Source organism: Microtus ochrogaster, unplaced genomic scaffold (assembly GCF_000317375.1).
Source record: "Microtus ochrogaster isolate Prairie Vole_2 unplaced genomic scaffold, MicOch1.0 UNK6, whole genome shotgun sequence".
Classification (NCBI taxonomy): Eukaryota; Metazoa; Chordata; class Mammalia; order Rodentia; family Cricetidae; genus Microtus; species Microtus ochrogaster.
Window position 1 is genome coordinate 14,098,033 of NW_004949104.1, and position 19,159 is coordinate 14,117,191.

General features: G+C 44.6%; 1 protein-coding gene across 1 annotated transcript in view; it reads left to right on the forward strand.

Annotated features, from left to right (window-relative positions):
* Positions 1-17,731: 17,731 nt before the first annotated feature.
* Positions 17,732-19,159, forward strand: part of LOC106144325 (adenylate cyclase type 1-like) — an 83,486-nt gene continuing 82,058 nt past the window's right edge. Inside the window, exons 1-3 of the mRNA XM_013353356.1 lie at positions 17,732-17,872; positions 17,975-18,044; positions 18,236-18,309. Of these exons, the coding sequence (XP_013208810.1) occupies positions 17,732-17,872; positions 17,975-18,044; positions 18,236-18,309 (285 nt within the window). The remainder of the gene's footprint in view (positions 17,873-17,974; positions 18,045-18,235; positions 18,310-19,159) is intronic.

The window sequence follows — 19,159 nt, forward strand, 5'->3', positions numbered from 1 at the left end:
CTGTGATTTTAAAGTGTGGCACAAGAGAGAAAAATGCCAAGCAACAGAGCTCACGTGGAGGGGTCGTTTATTGGGGGAAAGGAAGAGGGGAGAGAAGAGAGAGAGAGAGAGAGAGAGAGAGAGAGAGAGAGAGAGAGAGAGAAAGAGAGAGAGAGAGAGAGAGGGAGAGGAGATAGGCCGGACCCTTTTAAAGGGGAACATAGTGAATGTGCACAGGAGGTGCTCTTAGTGGCTGCAGCTGAGGACGAATCCTGTCAGGACCCAAGGGCAGGCCAGTACAGATGCCTGAAATCTAATACTCCTCTCAGGACCCCAAGGGCAGACCAGTACAGATGCCTGAAAACTAACAGACAGTAGTCATTTTTCTTTGGGACTTGACTTTCCATGTAGACCCTGTGACAACTTAAATATATAGGTCTATTTTAGTTAGCAACTGGCATAAGATTTTTATAAAGAGAAAGTTGCCTGTCTTGGTCATAATGATAACTGCATTTTTTCCCAATGTTTACTTAAGGCATTCTGGATTTGGGGCCTAGAGAAACAGCTCAACGATTAAGGGCAACTTACTGTTCTTGCATAGAACTTAAGTTTGATTCCTGGCATCTGTGGTAGGTAGCTTACAATCACCTGTAACTCCAGTTTAAGGGGGCTCCAATGCCTCTGATCTGTGGGAACTCATGTTATCATGTACATACACACACACACAAAATAATATATATCACTAGATTTCTCTGAAGAAGAGCAAATCTGGGAACACAAACATGACTCAGATATTCATGGCCTTCTGTTCACTTTGACTAGTTCTATGGCATGAAAGTTTGTGCAGTTGAGGGCCCATGCAGTCCCTTCCTCTTCTTTTGCTCCTCTGCCCTGTGAGGACACAAGGGCCATCTATGGGGAATCAGCCCTCACCCCTTCCTGAATCCACTCTTGCCTGTCTTGGACTTCCTAGCCTCCAGAATCAATGAGAAATTCCCACTAAATTTGTTATCCAATCCATGGTATTTTTGTTACAGCAGCCAGATGGATCAAGACAGCTGGACTCACAAGGCTGCTCAGAGGCCCCCCGAATTCAGCACAGAGTGCTCCAGCATCTCACTGAAAGCCTCACTCCATCTCTTTCTGATTTGGCTGAGCAGTACAGAAACCAGATTAAACGTGGGTAGTCTGAGTCGCCCAGAGAGAATATCATGTGCTCCTTTTAATGACTTGTTACTTAACAACTTGATCTATTTATGTTTATAAGAATCAGGTGGTGCCAATCTGGTTCATGAAAAAGCCACTTGATGGAGTTCCATGTAATTGCACATGGCTAATTACATAAATCAGCTATTTGTGTTCCAAATTGACCTTTGAAAGCTGTGCTAACTCCTCCAATTGTTCCCCCATACGCAAATAGAATTAGACCCAGAGAATACAAACTGCCTGAAACAGTCAAGGGGCCACCACCTTGTTGTTAAAGCCTGGCTTTCTTCCAGAAGCGCCCATACCCAAGCCTGAACTATCTCGCTCTTTAAAGATGGGGGATGCCTACCTCCACCCAGAATCCTTGGTGAGTTCAATGTGAACCCACTTGCTGATAAGACCATAATGAATAGCCACAGGCTGGGGGCTTAACCCACAGAAACGTTTTCTCAGTTGTGGAAGTTGGAGGCTCCTAGGTCAAGATGTGGGTGGGGATTGTCCTTTCCTTGGCTTGTAGATAGCATTACTGCTCATGTCCTTCTGTGATTGTCTCCGTGAGAGTGTCTGCGTCCTGGCCAGGTTGGATTCGGGCCTACCGTAATGACTTCATTTTGACTTAGTTGTCTTTTAAAAGATTCTATCATCACACACAGCCGTTGCTATGACCTGAACGTGAATGCCCCCCTCCCCATAGGCTCATATTGAATCCTGGACCAACCAGCAGCTGGCCATGCTGTCTGGAGAGGTAACAAAAGCTTTGGGAGGTGGGGCTTAGGTCAATGAATTAGGTCACTGAGACTTTAACTTTGAAGGGCCTACCTGGTCGCAATCCCTCTTCTGCCTCACTAGATATAAAGATGATTAGCAGATGTAGACTAAATGATGCATCTATAAAAATAAACAAGGAACATGGGATCTTAACCCACTGTCTCAGCCCCTCAGCTTGTGGCAGGCATGTGCATTTGGCCTTTGTTGTGAGAAATGCATGTTGGGTAATCTTCGGTCAACTTGACTGCATTTAGAATCATCTAAGAGATGCAAGTCTAGACATGTCAGTCAGAGAATTAATGGAGGAAAGAAGCTACATTCTGGAGTTGCCTCCCTATTCCATGGGTTTGGGGCTCAGACTCAATACAGAAGTAGGAAAATGAGACAGTAAGACGAACTGGTGTTCCCCTTTCTCTGCTTCCTGGTTGGCGCCAGGGACCAAGCTGTTCCTGTCACCAACTCTTCCCCACCTGATGGACTTCACTGTTCTCTAGGGGAGATGAACTCTTTCCTCCCTTAGGATTTTTTTTTTTAAATCAGTTATGTGGTTCCACCATGAGAAACGTGACCAAGATGCATGTCAGATGGGCATCCACATGCCTGTGTGAAGTGTGGCTTCTGATCTTGAGTCTTCCTGCTAACTGCCACCTGATCCGTGGGACTCTTCTTTCCTGGTGTGAACTGCGGGGCTCCTATCTGGAGGAAAGGGATGTGGCCTTTGGGTTGAGGATCGTCCTCTTGAGAGAATGGGTCTCCTTTCAAATGTTCTGACCAACACTGACTTTCTTCTACTTCTGCCCTTCGATCCCAGCAAGCACAAGTGGCCAGGGCAGTGATAGTCCCAAGCTGGAAATGGGACCTGAGACCACCCTTCCTCTTCAAGCTGTTAGGAATAGGCAGCCCTTGTGGGGAAAGGGAAACTTGAACTCTCTGGGAATTCTGTTTGTGTAAATGCCTTAGCTTTCCTGGCTCTATTTAGCGGTAGGGAAATGCTTCTCTTGACTTTAGAAGAGTCACTCTATCCAGCCCACACATGCAAAATCCACATGTCTCTTATAAAAGTGACATTTGTATTCTACTCTTGAAATCCTAAGCTTCAAGCTGATACGATTGTGATGGAGTTAAAGAGCCATGGCCCATGGTGTGGTTGAAGTAGTAGATTCTTAGAATGAACCCGATGTGAAGTTCCATGATATGGAGGTCTAATGAACAAGTGTGTGATAGGTTTCTCTGACTAGGAAAGAACTACAAAGGTCTCTGTGAATCACGTGGCTTCTTTCTGAAGTATGACCTCCGCAGAGAAGACCTGCAATAACTAAGGTAAGGTGACCTTTTCTGTGATACCAGTCATCATCCCCCACAGCTACTCTGTTAAAACCTATGAAGCCACTGTCATTGCAGAGAGGAAGGTCATGCGTTGGCTTGGCAGTGGCTTCTGCTAACACACAGCGTCTGATCTGGCCATAGTAGTTGCTGAGAGCCCAACTGCGAGCAGCAGAAACCAACCCCATTCCATGAATGACCCCACTCCCTGGGATGACCAGCCATCTACCTGTTGGCAGCGTGTTGTATCCGGCTGCTTCCATCATGGGAAAAGGAAGCATTTTGTTCTCACTGGAATAAACACCCAGGGCATGAGTTTGCCTTTCCTGCATGCAATGCTTCTGCCAAAACCACCATCTGTGGACTTGCAGAACGCCTTATGTGTGGCGATGGTGTTCTGTACAACAGCAATCTGATCAAGAAGTTCACCCCAGAGCAAGGAAGTGAAGCAGTGGCTCATATTCATTAAATTCACTGATCTCACCATGCTCCCTAGGATCCTGAAGTAGTTGCTTGGTAGAATGGGAGTACAGTAACAGGGGATTAAGCCTTGCAGTGCAGGGACAAAGTTCTCCAAGAAGCTGCATAAGCTCTCAGTCAGCATCCAGTACAGGATGTGTTTCCTCTCACAGACAGAAATTGTGGGCTCAGGAATTAGGGGTAATTATATAATTAGTATCACCCATTATTATACCTAGTAATTCACTAACAAATTCCTGACTCGGGCCTGCAAAACATGCTCTTTTGGCCCGGGGAACTTAGTTTTGGAGGAAAGAATGATTCCTCCAGGAGGTTCAAGAATGACTCTCTTAACTTGAAGTTAAGTCTGTTACCCACCTGCATTGTGTTCTTCATGCCTCCGAATTAATAAGAAAGATGCCCCTGAGTTGGTGGAAGTGACTGATCCAGATTACCAAGGGGAAGCTGGATGATTACTCTGCAGGGGATGCAAGGAATCCTATGTTTGGAATAAGGAGATCACTTAGGGTGTCTCTCAGTACTACCATGTCCTGTGAGAAATAATAGTGGTAACTTGTTAGAGCCTAGTCTTTGATGTTGGGACCCATTGAGTCCTGGCCTTCAGCTGGATGTTGGGATTAATGAGCCCTGGCTTTCAGCTGCTCTTCCCTCCTAGAACCTTCTAGTATAAGTTACTGGAAGCTGTGCCTAGTTAGAGGATCAGAGGATGGGATTATCACCTGTTGACCATTAACTGCAGTGTATTTAAGCCGACATGGTGCTATTAAAGAGGGGCTTTTGGTATCAGTATGAAAGGTCTGCGTGTCAGTCTGTCTCTGCGTCTGTATTCTCAACCTCCAGCCCCTTGCCTGAAGCTCGCGTACTGGGTTCTAGCGCACAGAGCGCAGACATAGGGGCGTGGTGCACTGCATTTCCTTCCTTCCTTCTTTCTTTCTTTCTTTCTTTCTTTCTTTCTTTCTTTCTTTCTTTCTTTCTCTCTCTCTTTCTTTATTCTTTCTTTCTTTCTCTCTCTCTCTCTTTCTTTCTTTCTCTCTCTCTCTCTTTCTTTCTTTCTTTCTTTCTTTATTCTCTTTCTTTCTTCCTTCCTTTCTTTCTTTCTTTCTCTCTCTCTCTCTCTCTCTCTTCCTTCCTTCCTTTCTTTCTCTCTCTCTCTCTCCCTTTCTTTCTTTCTTTCTTTCTTTCTTTCTTTCTTTCTTTCTTTCTTTCTCTCTCTCTCTCTCTCTTTCTTTTTCTGTCTCCCCGTCTTTTTTTTTTTTGAGACAGAATTTCTCTGTGTAGCTTGACTGTCCAGGAACTCACTCTGTAGACTAGGCTGGCCTTGAACTTGAACTCACAGAGATCAGCCCATCTCTGTCTTCTGAGTGGTAGGATTAAAAGCACGTGCCACCACTGCTTGGAAGTTTTCTTATTACTCTTATTTGGAGCTTAGGCATGGGCTAAGATGTCTGTTGGTGCCAATCTTTACGTGTAAACTTGGTGAGGCTATAGTGCCTCATTGTTTGGTTCTATTAAATCTTGTTCTAATTGGTACCTTCAATTCATAGACTTTAAGTGAATCAGATCACTTTCTGCATTTTGTGGACAGGCCACATCTAATCAGTTGAAAATCTTATAAGCTAACATAGTGGTCTTTATAAGATGAGATTCTGCCATACGACTCTAATATTGGCACCTGCGATAATTAGCTTTAATTGTCAACTTGGCACAACTTAAATCACCTTAGAAGAGTCTCCCACGAGATTTTCTACACTGGGCTGACCTGTGTCTGTGTCTGTGGGAGCCTGTATTGATTAAGTTAAATAATGCAAGAAGGCTCATCCCACTCTGGGCAGCACCATTCCCTAGGCCAAGGCTCTTGAATTGTCTAAGAGTGTAGAAATTGAGCCGAGCACAGCAAACAACCAAACGAACACAAACACATTTGTTTATCTCTGCCCTTGTGGTTGTGATGTGACTCTTTGCAGTTCTTGGTTTGACTTTGTCACAGCGATAGACTATGGCCTGGAATTGTGAGCAAAAATAGACCTTTTCTTCCCTACAAAAACTGGTACCAAGAAAGTGGGGTCACTGCTGTGATAAAAACTGACCATGTGGCTTTTAAGCCTCTGAACTATTTTTGTAGGAAGAATGTGTAAGTGTTTGGTAAATTGATCTAGAAAAGCCACTGAAGACTAGAAGCAGAGACTAAAGGACCATTTAACCGAAGCTTGGAAGATGAGAGTGAGAGATATGTAGGCAGTTGAGGCCTAGTGTACGGGGTTTTAGAAAGAACTTAAGGCTCTGTTGGGAACAAGACAGGGGTTTTAGGTGACGGTGTGGCTCAGAATCTGTCTGCTGGTCAGAGATCAGTGTCACTGAAAGGCTTCTCTGGCACAACAGGAAAATGTCTTCTCAGGATCAGTGCCAAGGGGTTGGCTATGTCTTCACAATACGGGCATCATCCATGTAGTACCAGTTTGGAAGGCATAGAAGATGCGAGACTGAGGAGGTTATGGAGGGCAGCTGAGGCCTGGCCCTGTGTGGCAGGACTGGAGTTCACATTGTGTGAAGTTGCGGATGAAGCTTAGTTACAGTGGAGACCCCGGGACACTGGAAAGGGGCATACATATGTAGGCATACTGCCTACATATCTCTCAGTCTCATCTTCCAAGCTTCTGTTAAATGGTCCTTTAGTCTCTGCTTCTAGTCTTCAGTGGCTTTTCTAGATCAATTTACCAAACACTTACACATTCTTCCTACACTCGGTGCCCATCAAGGAGAGCTGCAGTTGTAGAATGGAGCTGTCCTAAAGTCAAGGAAGAAGCTGAATGTGCAGTAGGAGCAAGAGCCAGAAGGGCAGGGCTACCCAAGCCTTGGGGGCCCAGATCAACCCCAAACTCTGCACATCAAGCCGTAGGATTTCTTTTCCCTGCTGGATCGTGGGTGGGTTGAGAAGCTGACTTGTGTATGATCTAGGCCCCTGCACCTTTTTGGGCCACTAAGTAAACTGGTACTCAGCTTCAGTTCTGAATCTGTCTTTGCTATTCTGAAGAGAAAAAAAAATCCCGTTCTGGAGGAGGTTCTCTGTCTCTTAAGAGAGGTGATTCATACACCTGCATCCTTCCACGCATTCTTTTCATCTGTATCCTCTGTAATATTCTGTATAACGAGTAGGGAGATAGGGAGGTGTCCCCGAGGTGTGTGACTGGCTCCAATGAAGGGAATTAACTGAATCCAAGGAGGGTCTTATGGGAATCTGGAGTGAGTAGTATCCATTTGTTCAGAAGCACAGGTGAGACAATTGACGGGGGACCTTGTGCTTGGCATCTGAAGCAGGAGGAGGAGCAGCTTTGGGACCGAACCCTCCCTCAGCCCCTGTCGTCTGTGCTACTCCTTGGCAGAGCACATGGGAACTGCCGAGTTAGAGGACACCAACGGGGGCTGGGGGGGGGCAGCTACAGGACTGGCTGCTTGGTGGGCAGGGAAGACCTTTCTATGCCTGGAATCTGAAATCTGTTGTGAGAGTGTTGGAGGTTTCTCTTCCATAGAGGATGGATTTCCTTATTCCATCACTGTTGTGATATTGGCTGACTTTATTGGGCTGCCTGGACCTGGCTTGAACCTGAAGCCTGGATTTCCCTGGAAAGGCTTCATGCATGCCTTCTTGTTTTCCTCCATCTGCAGAGAGAGAAGAGGAGGTGTGCTCCTTGGTTGGTTCCAGCAGGGACTAATTGTTTTACCATCTCACCTTGGAGAATTCCTATGAGGTCCTGGAGTTTTAGAAATTGAATGTATTCCGGGTAACTATGGCGGTTGTTCTTTCCAGAGCTCTCATTTTCCTCCATAGGATTGAACAAGGCCTCTTGTCTGGCACACGGAGAAAACTATGCTATAGCACTGGGGGTTTGTAGGAAAGGAAAAGCATTAGTGTGTAGGAACCGACAGGGGGCCAGGGGCTGAAAGCAGGGCTAAATCTGTCTCCTTGGTGAGCTGGTGGTAGCAGCTAGTGGGGCATTAGCGGGCATGCAGGGCATGGATCTCATAAGTAGACCTTGAAACCAAAGACTGGAACTCCAATTGCTCGCCAGAAGAATGGGTCTTGCATCCTAGCTCAGGCACTGGGATGAGACCTGATATCCCCCTCGCACAGAAGATCATTACTAGACAATTGTCTCAGTCTAGCTCCAGTAGCCCTAAGCTGCATAGTAGTTAGCAGGAGGTTTTCAGATAAAGTTGATCCAAATGGGTCAGTCAGCCACTTGCACAGGACAAAGTACCAGAGGAGAAACCGCTTGCTCTGGGGGCTTTAGAAATAATATATGAATTGCCTAAAATGTGGATCGGCACATCAGTCTCTTTGGCCATTCTCACCCCTGGAGAGTTTGCTCTACTTTGCAATAAACTCTGTGACTATGTCTCTTAATTCTTTCTACAGAGACCACAGAGACCAGGAGAGTGAGGGACATTCAGATAGAGATTGCCAGGGACTGATGCTCTTGAGAAATTCACAAGAAGGAAAAGAAGCCAAGCTTCTTGCTGGTTGAATGCTGAGAGTGTGGAGCTTAGGGTCCTCTGTGCAGAACCCAGTGATCATCACACCTCTTCACAGGTGGGTCTCGGGGTTTCTCTGTGCTCAGTTAAATGGGTTCATCATGAGGTGAGGGGGTGAGGAGTGAGGAATGGGGGATGGGGGTGCTTAACACCTGACACCAGAAGATCATTGCTTCCTCTGCATTTGCCTGTTCTTTTTAAAACATCCTAAGTGTTAGTACGTGGAATGGAGAAGTGAATGAGACTCAGACATTTCAGGTCATGTGAGTAACATCCGTGGTCTACACTCTATGTTTGAAGAGTCGGTTTTGAACTCGCATCTCTGTACATGGATTCTGGAAAGTTTTGCTGAAAGACAAACTAAGAACTTTGTTACTTAAGGAGTTTATGACCCAGTGTCTAGGCTTTAGCCTGTTTCATACCCATAAGTGAGCCAAGCCTGGAGAACTACCTTCTGTCCTTTCCTGACACTTAGTATCTGTGCTGTTGGAAGATTTTTCAGAAGCAACTGCAAGACACCCTTATTACAGATGAGTTCTCCTGCTCAGGCTTCTAAGGAGTTATCTGGGATCATAGTTATTATCTACCCTATCTAACCAGTCCCTCCCCTTAAGCAGAGATTGCTTGTTCATTTCCCGGCTTCTCAGACCCAAAATAATTACACAAAAACTATGTTAAATGCAATATTGTTTGGCCAATAGCTTAAGCATATTTCTAGCTAGCTCTTTCATCTTAAATTAACCCATTTCTATTATTTTCTATTTTACCATGAGACTCATGGTTTATTACTTTTTGTTTCTTGAGCAACTACATAGCATCTCTCTGACTCTGTCTACTTTCTCTCTACATCTCTGTTCTCTTTACTCTGTTAAGCCATTGGCTAAAAGCAGCTTTTTTTAATTAACCAATGACAATAAAACATATTCACAGCATACAGAAAGAAATCCCACATCACCTCCACTTTTCTGTCTAAAAAAAGGAAGGTTTAACTTTAACATAGTAAAATTACATATAACAAAACAGGTATCAAGCAAGAATTACAATTACAATATTTATATCTACTTTATCTTTTATCATAAATTAGGAAAACTATAATTATAACTAACTATTCTTCAACTCCATCAAAGACCCCAGAAGGATATAATATTACCTATGTTAACAGAATTACATGTAAGTAACTTCCAAAACTCTAGAATTGACAGAGACATCATTCTACCTGGACAGTCACCCAAAGTTCTGTAACATTGGGGCATCCATCTTCATCTTACAGGCCCATAGCACCCAGCATACTTTTCCATAAAGCAGAAAATTTGAAGATATGTTCTACCTATATTGGAAGTTTGTCAGTAATTTTCTTCTGTCCTGCAGAATGTCTGGGCAGTTTCTTCTATGCAACAGGAATCCTGAAGAACCATCCCGTCTTTTAGAATGTTCAGCAGTAACTTTTCTGTGAGTCCTGCACATCCAGTTCATACAGCATAGCATCAAGCAGTTCAGGCAAGAGCAGTTTCTTGCCCAAATGGCTTACAAACTCCACAAGGAGCCTCTTTGATGCCCATCTTCCTCTTGAAGTAGATTGGTGCTGCCAGGAGCAGATATGACTCATTGTCATGAAAAGTCCTAAGTTTTAAAATATTTTAAATGCCATATTCTGTTAGTCTTAGAAAGGTTTGTAGAATACCTATCTATCTGAAATATATCTGTACATCTATAAAACCTAACTGACATGACTACAAGCTTGACTATTATAGATGACTATCTAGTAACCTGTATTTCTTAATTATACGTTATATTTTTAAATGAGATGCACAAACACAATACCTTAATCCAAGAACAGAAATATACATAGAAAAAAATTGAACTTAAATTTCTATCAATAAACCAAGATCCATACCAGTGCAAAGCATGCATCTCTTAGCATATTCCCCTTTAAATGTAAACAAACATTTACAAACAATAAATTTGGGAATTTGGGCATAGTTCTCTCCAAACTGCTTCCTGCTTTTGTTGGGTGAAGCAATTTTGGGGTTTGTAGAGACCTTTCAGGGGGTCTTGGTCCATCAAACCGTATTAGTTTGGGAGGAATCCACAGGTTCTCATCCTCTGTGGAAGCTAAAGCAAAATCTCTCTTCCAAAGCAACATATCCTTAAGCCGAAATTTTCAAGTCAATATGCCTTTAAAGTATATATGCTGGTTTAGCTTAGCAGCCCATACAATGAAATGTCGCTCTGTACTTAGTTCCTTCACAGTCAAAAAGTTCAAAGAAAATACAATATACATAATCCAGGCCCTCTGTGTATTTTCCATCTTTAATTGTTTATTTTTGTTATTCCTTTAGTCTATGACTGTCTGTACTCTGTCTCTTTAAAGAGTTTGTTTTATTTTTTCTATACTCTTTTTCTTCCCTCTCTTTAGCCTACATACATTTATCCATAACTGTGACCCATTCAAAGGTCTTTTTTTATCTGAATCTGTCTTTATTGTGTATCTTTAATTATTTTATGACCAGGAGCACTTTTTTTAAAATAAAAAATGCTAAGCAGGTGTGGCTAGAATCAACTCCACATGTTGACAAAAGTTTCTGTCCCACCCAATCCCACCGTCTTTCAGTCTTAAAGAAACACACAGTGTTTCTCACCCCATTTCCCCTTAGCCCCATGCTACCTCACCCCCAAGTTCCCAGTTTTTGCCTGGCAATCTTGTCTACTTCCCATATCCAGGCGGATGACTATATGTTTTTCTTTGGGTTCACCTTCTTATTTAGCTTCTCTAGGATCACAAATTATATGCTCAATGTCCTTTATTTATGGCCAGAAACCAATTATGAGTGAGCACATCCCATGTTCATCTTTTTGGGTCTGGGATACCTCACTCAGGATAGTGTTTTCTATTTCTATCCATTTGCATGCAAAATTCATGATGTCATTGTTTTTGGTTGTGAGCCTAGCCTTTAACGGCTGAGCCATCCCTCCAGGCCGATGTCATTGTTTTTTACCTCTGAGTAGTACTCTAATATGTATATATTGGGGGAATGGAATGGTTGGGATAAAGGAACGGTGGATACAGGAGCAGAGAAATATATATCCTAATTAAGGGAGCCATCTTAGGGTTGGCAAGAGACTTGACTCTAGAGGGGCTTCCAGGTGTCTAGGGAGATGTCCCCAGCTAGCACCTTGAGCAACTGAGGAGAGGGAACCTGAAATGACCCAATCCTACAGCCATACTCATGAATATCTTGCATATCACCTTAGAACCTTCATCTGGCGATGGATCAAGATAGAGACAGAGACCCAAATTGGAGTACTGGACTGAGCTCTTAAGGTCCAAATGAGGAGCAGAAGGAGGGATAACATGAGCAAGGAAGTCAGGACCATGAGGGGTACACCCACCCACTGTGACAGTGGAACTGATCTATTGGGAGCTCACCAAGGCCAGCGGGACTGGGACTGAATAAGCATGGGATGAAACCGGACTCTCTGAATATGGTGGACAATGAAGGCTGATGAGAAGCCAAGGACAATGGCACTAGGTTTCGATCCTAATACATGAACTGGCTTTGTGGGAGCCTAGCCTGTTTGGATGCTCACCTTCCTGGACCTGGCTAGAAGTGGGAGGACCTTGGACTTCCCACAGGGCAGGGAATCTGGACTGCTCTTCATTCTCGAGAGGGAGGGGGAATGGAGTGGGGAGGAGGGGGAGAGGGGGAGGGGAGTGGGGGAGGAAGCGATGTGTGGGAGGAGGGGGAGGGAAGTGAGAAATGGGGAGGAGGCAGAAATTTTTTTTCAACAACAAAAAAAAATTAAAAAAAACCCACACACAGTGGTCTATATTAATTATAAACTGGTTGGCCTAATAGCTCAGGCTTCTTATTAACTTATATTAACCCACAATTCTTGTCTGTGTTAGTGACATGGCTTGGTACCATTTCTGGTGAGGCAGTCACATCTTGCTTCCTCTGTGTCTGAATGATGACTGCAGGCTGACCTTTCCTCTTCCCACAATTCTCCTGTTCTACTTTCCCCGCCTCTACTTCCTGCCTGGTTGCCCCACCTATACTTCCTGCCTGGCTACTGGTCATTCAGCATTTTATTAAACAAGTATAAGAAACAAATCTTTACAGGGTAAAACCATTGTCCAACAGTACCCACAGTCCTGCCTGTTGGCTTCACCATGGAGGAGGCATGTTTGCTGCCTCTGAGAGCCATGCACACTCAGTGTCCCAGCTCCAGGGTTGCAGCGGGTCTGTTGTCACCATTAAGTAATTTGTAACATACTGCTCACAGACCCCATTTAAGTACTTGGCCTCCTGACAGAGCCAGAGCTGTTCCTTCAACTAGCAAGAACCAGGTCTGTGGGATTTTTTTTCTTTTCTTTTCTGCTAATGCTGAGTTAGGAAGACCTCTCTTAAAAGAGTAGCGATGCTCCTGCTTACCACCAGCAGACAGAGTCCATCTGGAAAATAATCTGAAAAAAAATGCCCACTACCAAGAAGCCATGCTTAACTCTGTTCTTTTGTGTCTATAATTCATTTCCAAGCTTTCTCAGGTTTTATGTGGATGTAGTCAGCCCCACATTGGTTTGCCAATTTGTTGACAGAGGATGCTTATTTGTTCCCATCTTCCCAGACCTGAAATAATTACACAGAACCTTTATTAATTGCAATATTGTTTGGCCAATAGCTTAAGCGTATTTCTAGCTAGCTCTTATATCTTAAATTAACCCATTTCTATTATTTTATATTTTACCATGAGGCTTGTGGTTTCTTACCTCTTGCTTCTTGGGCAGCTATATGGTGTCTCTCTGACTCTGCTTACTTTCTCTCTATATCTCTGTTCTGAGCTTCTGCCTGACTTTACTCTGTTAAGCCATTGGCCGAAAGCAGCTTCTTTATTAACCAATGACAATAAAACATATTCACAGCATACTAAGGGGAATCACACATCACTCCCCCATCTCTCCACTACCACACTGATCACCTGCAAGCACTGTTTTAATCTCAGGAGCCCAGGGCATGCTCAGGAACTGGAGTCTGGGAGGGAGCTGCAGCACCCATATGTGCTGAGAGCTTTCTAATAAGGAGCCATGTTGAGGTGAATGTGCTTCTGTGAGAAAAACAAGAATTACCAGGGGGCCAAGGGGGCAGGCCTCTTATAGCTGTAGGTACTGCTAAGTGACAGCTTCCTGGCCTTAGGCTGATACCTGATCCTTCCTACCATCACTGACTGTTACAACAAAACACATCAGCATCTTATCACTGGAAGGGAGTTGGAGCCAGAAGCATGGCTGGCCTGTATGGCCCCACACAGCCAGAGCCCTCACAGCTAACCAGCGAGGCTGGTGAGGACAAGAGAACAGGCAGAAAGTGTCTCTCCACACCTTCATAGAAAACTACCCAGAGCTGCTACGGAAGATAAACGGGATTCCTATCAGCCTTAGGGCTCCATATCTGAGGTGTTACTACACACCACAGCCCACGACCTCATTGACTCAGACATTTGTAAGGAAGCCACTCAGTCTCCAAATGCTTGGCACAGTAACACAGGACTCAAGGGCTCTTCTTCTCCCGATACCCAGGGTCTGCCTGCAACATGTTCCGATTTCTGTTTTCATGCTTCTTATTACAATGGTTATTAGTTCCTGACTCCTGGTGCAAGCTGGGAGGAGCGCCCCTAATTACAGATTGTAGAACAACATTTTCCCTCTTACAGCCTGAATGGGCCTCACAAAAAGAACTGGGAAGTTTGTTATTTTGCTTGATGTACCAAAATATGCCCATTAAAACCCAGCAGATTGATAGGTGAAAACACCCACACTGACCCCTAAGATAAACATCACAGTGTCTGTCCGCCAGAGCACAGCCTGAAGCATTGAACACTTGCCTCTCCAGACCGAGCTACACGGCAGCCGTGCAGCCTTTATTTATTTTTTATTTTCAGTGTCACATCAGCTCAAGATTTTAAAACTGAACACAATGTGTTTTCAAAAATATTTGAAAACATCGCTGCCAATTCCATTCAAGACTAAGTATATGCTTTTTTAAAATTTGAAAGGTTGTAAGGCTGGAGACATGGCTCAGTGGTTAGGAACACTTACAGCTCTTGCAGCAGACCTGGGCTAGATTCCCAACACCCACATCAGGCAGCTTACAACCACTTGTAAGTCTAGTTCCTGGAGATCCAACACCCTCTCTAGCCTCTATAGGCACCTTCACATATGTGCGCATACATACACGTAGACACACATACACATAAAATAAATCTGGCATACAGATAAATATAGCTCGCCCTACCCCATTCAAAGAAACTTCTCTTTTTAAAAGAAGAAAACAATTGCAGAAAGTCCCACCCAACCCCAGTGAATACGTTCATAACGTAACTTCTGCACCTATAGCTCAGAGAACATCAAAGAGGAGAGGGCAGGAGGGGTGGAAGAGCCAGAGGGCCTGAAAATCTCCTATGAGATTGAGTCTTTTAGGTCCAAGGAAACTTGACCCATGATACTTCAACCACATGGCTGTCTAAACAAGGCCTGAACAAGTGCACTACCCACAGACTTACTAGCATAGAAGAGGAAATCTCACAGGGCCCACCACCAAACAAAGAACTACACGCAGCTAATGAATGTTGAGAAAGAGGATTAGCTTTCCTAAGGATAAGCTGTCTAAGTGGTTATCCTAATTCCAAGTGGTCAGTCCCCAAAGGGAGTGGCACTATTAGGAGGTGTGGCTTTCTTGGAGTAGGTGTGGCCTTGGTGGAAGAATTGTGTCACTGTAGAGGCGGGCTTTGAGGTCTCTTTTGTTCATTCTTCCTTCCTTGTGACACTCAATCCATTTCCTGTAGCCTTCTGATCAAGATGTAGCCAATACCATATCTGCCTATGTTCCACCACACTCCCTGCCATGATGATAATGGACTACACCTCTGAAACTGTAAGCTGTCACCTCCATTAAATGCTTTCCTTTATAAGAGTTACCGTGTTCATAGTGTCTCTTTATAGCAATTGAAACCCTAAGACAATAAGCATAAATATTTAGAAGGCAGTTTGACAATATGTATATTTAGCAAGATAATAGTCACAGCTCCTCCCTAGGACCTATGACTTCTCTACTATGTTGGACTTTTGCCCAGATTTACAGTACCAGGCATTACATTCCCTCTTGTGATACAGGACTCCAATTGGACCCCAGAGTGTTTGGTTTCTTCTATAACCTTCATGTCATTGCACCATTGGAAGCAACTTGCCTGGTTGTTTGGAATTTTAGCAAGCAGTTTGCCGGGTAATGTCATTGATGACTTTCCTCCCTCAGTGGTCTAAATAGCAGCTTCCTGCGCCATGGAAGCCAGCCAACAGGGAGGGAATGTTCAGGTCAGCTTCAGTCTGCGTCCTGCACACCAGGTGCTGTGTCTCCAGTTACCATCTAGCTGTGGAGGGCAGCTGAGAGCAACGGCAGGAGCCCATGTCTCGTCAGCTTCTTCTTCTGCAAATTTATTTAGCAACTTCCCTGCAGATAAAGCTCATTTTCTGTTTCTTTGGTAAGGGGTCTCGGCGGTCCGACCAGCTTCTTTCATTTTGCTTTTGTCTGCTGACCATGTGCTGAGGAGAAAACACCCTCAACATCAGGGCTGCGAGCTGGCACACACGCACCAAGGAATCAAGCCTGAGAATCGGGTTTGATGAGTTGGGAAGTGGGATGCCAAACTTCTATGAGAGATGCCAGCCTTCCACTCCTGGATTTCATTATATTTCTTATTTATGGACATTTTTTTGGCCACCACCAATAAATATAATCACACTTGACTTTGACTTTCCTCGCTTTTACTGCACGATTGCTCTGTTTGTTTGTGAGTAGAAAAATATTTAGACAGTTTTGTGAAAGAAAATAATTCCTAAAGGGATGAAATGCATTTCAGAGATCGTCATGGCAAGCACTATAATTACCCACTTGAGCCAGAATTTCCTTTGCTACTCATAATTAATGTTGCTCTTTTAAAGAACAGCTTTGACACTTAAAGGCATAAATATTTCTTCAGTGGTTCCTTTAGTGAAGTCAAGCTCCTTTAAGCACTGGATTCTTCACTGTTGCTGTGTTCTCTTGCCAGGATGCATAATCCTATTGCTATGGGGATACTGAAAACCCCAAATAAACAGGCTTCGGTCTGTAAATTATTTATGAAGTCAACAGGAAATCTGGGGACCTTTTTCTTCAAAATGAAAATATGTGCTTCCAATAAACCGAGGGTTCTCTCACTGGAATCTGTGAAAGAGGGGGATGCTGAACGTCTGTGTGTGAACTAACACAGTTGCCCAGAGAGTCACCCAAGTCCTGGAGCAGAATAAATGTTGAAGAGGAGTACAATTTCGTGTCAGTTTCTTTGATGTCAGTAGAAACAACAGCAGATGCTGCTAGGGTGCTTTGTGGAGAAAAAGGGCAGGGCAGCCACCCTGTTTGCTGTCCTCAAAGCCATCCATTATCCCACTTTGAATAAACACTGTCCTCCCACCTGACTCAGACGTCCACTAACAAAGCCATTGCATCATCTCCATGAAAAAAAAAACGCCCATTGTTTTCATTAATTACTAAGTCCACCAGAGAGTATCTGCCAGACAACTTCGCATTTTTTCAAATTGATGTCTGCTCTAGAAGAGATAGTGTTGGGGATAGCCTTGGAAGGAAGCCCCTTCCAGGAGAAAAAGAACTATGCAAACACAGGGACGTTTTCTCTTCTGCACTGTGGTCACATGCATTGTGCACTTGGTAGGGCAGGGAGAGCTCTGACTTCCTGTGACAGTGGATGAAGGGTTACATTATTTAATGGCAGGAGACTTACACTTGACAGTACGCTGGCAGTGGCTGAATTGGAAAGCACTCTTGGCAGCGCCGGGTCAAGACAGTCATTTAAGCTGAAAGATTGAGGGTCATACACCATCTGGAGGGATTCACTTCTGCTGAGATTCTTTCAGCCGCCTCATATGAATTCTTGTAAAGCAAAACCATTATTGCTTCCTTCAGTTTCGGTTAAGGAGTGCACGCATCCCTGGGGTTGGCTGCTAGCTGTTGCTGCTGTAGCGACTTAGTCTGGGAGCTTTATTGTGTTTTGTTGCTTTTTAGTGAACGACCACTGGTCAAAAAAAAAAAAATCTCATCACAAGATTTACACTTATATTTTGGCATTCGGGGCTCTAGTAAAAATAAAATATAGGTGACAAGGACCATAGAGCAAACAAAAAAGATTGATCTTGATCTCACAGCTTCCTGGCCATATCTGCCCCTCAGAAGTCCGAACTGATAAGTGAAACACGCAGGCGTTTGAACAGATGAAATGATAGAGGACTGACGAGCGAGATAAGTTCAAGTCAAAGTTAACTGCAAAGTCACGGGAGCTTTCTGTCTGCCTATCTGTCATAGCTGTGTTTCTAGGGCTCCTGTCACCCACCAAAGCCGTGATGACCAGCCTTTGGGAGTGTCCGGGGCTTAATGTAGGTGACTTTGAGAAGTGGCGGTCGTCTGCGTTCTCAGAGGCCTGGGGCATTGGTGCTCTGCTCCTTTTGCGGTATGCCCTCACCTGCTGTCAGCGCACATTAGCTGTAAGTACCATTAATAACCAGTCATGACATAGGACTTTGGCCGGACATCAATCAGTCTTTGCCTTTCTGGGATTTGCAAAAGAAAATACCATTAATTTTCAGCCTTCTTCATCATTGCGCACCCGGCCCCTGCGGGTCAAGACACCACGGTTCTCGGACCTTATCTACAGAGGTCAGGGGCTATTGGTGGTACCATTTGCAACTCGGGGCCAACATTCAAGCTGCAAATTAGCCCGTCAAATTTTTGTAATTTATTAAAAAAAAAAGAAGAAGAACTAAATCCAGGACATTCAGGGCATCGTAGCAAAGCAGGACAGATGCTGGGCCAGGACGCTGAATGCGGGCCACGCTCTGTGTCTGCAGAACGGAGGTCGGCAGAGCTGCTGGATACGGGCGGTGCCGACACTGCCACCCTGATTCGGGAACTGCGGACCGAAGTGGGTCACAGCCTTTTTTCCCTTCTTCTTGGGATCATTTGAAGATAAATGTGAGCTTAGCCACGGGAGAGGCTCTGCTATGGGCCCTTGAGCTCTGTGTGAGAAACTGAGGTGGCTCGGGAGGACAGACGGCACAAAGGACCTCCCTGAACAGGCTGCTGGAGCAGGAGGGTAGCCATGCTGCAGGGCTGGCTGTGGGTCCTCTTACATCCAGCTGCCCATCTTTGACCTCAGCCACATTCTCCAGGCAGTGTTACTGTGACCCCCCTCCCCCAGCCTGACAAGGCATCATCTCTCTTTTCTCCTGGGCTCAATTTGTTTTGCAGAGCCTCAGGTGGGAACCCCGCAGCTTTAATCAGAGGATTCCTTGGGAATGGGTGTGCGTTTCTACAAAAACAGAACTGCGGAGAATGGAGACTATGTGAATTCTGGCAAACACATGAACCACACGGAATCCATTTTTCCAGAAACCTCTGTCAGAAAGACGTGGCCCACACGGCATCCATTTTCCCGGTTGCCCCTTTGAGGGAGACATTTAATAAGCTGTTCACTTGGGAAGGAAACAAAAAAGAAAACAATGCGTGTAGAAATGGTACCAATGAGAGTCACGGGAGCAACACGGCACCCATAGATATGCTGGGACGAACCGGAAACAGTAGAGGGAGATGGGTCTGGGTCAGGGACTAGAGAATGAAGACAGCGAATATTCCAACATCCCCAAGTTTTCTGTGGGTGCAACGCAAACACAGCTCCTTAAAGGCGGTACAGGAAACAAAACATTTGTAGGAAAGATAACGGGAAGACGTGTGGGCAAGGTTACAGCGGACCCTGAAACAGAGCGCTGTGGCGG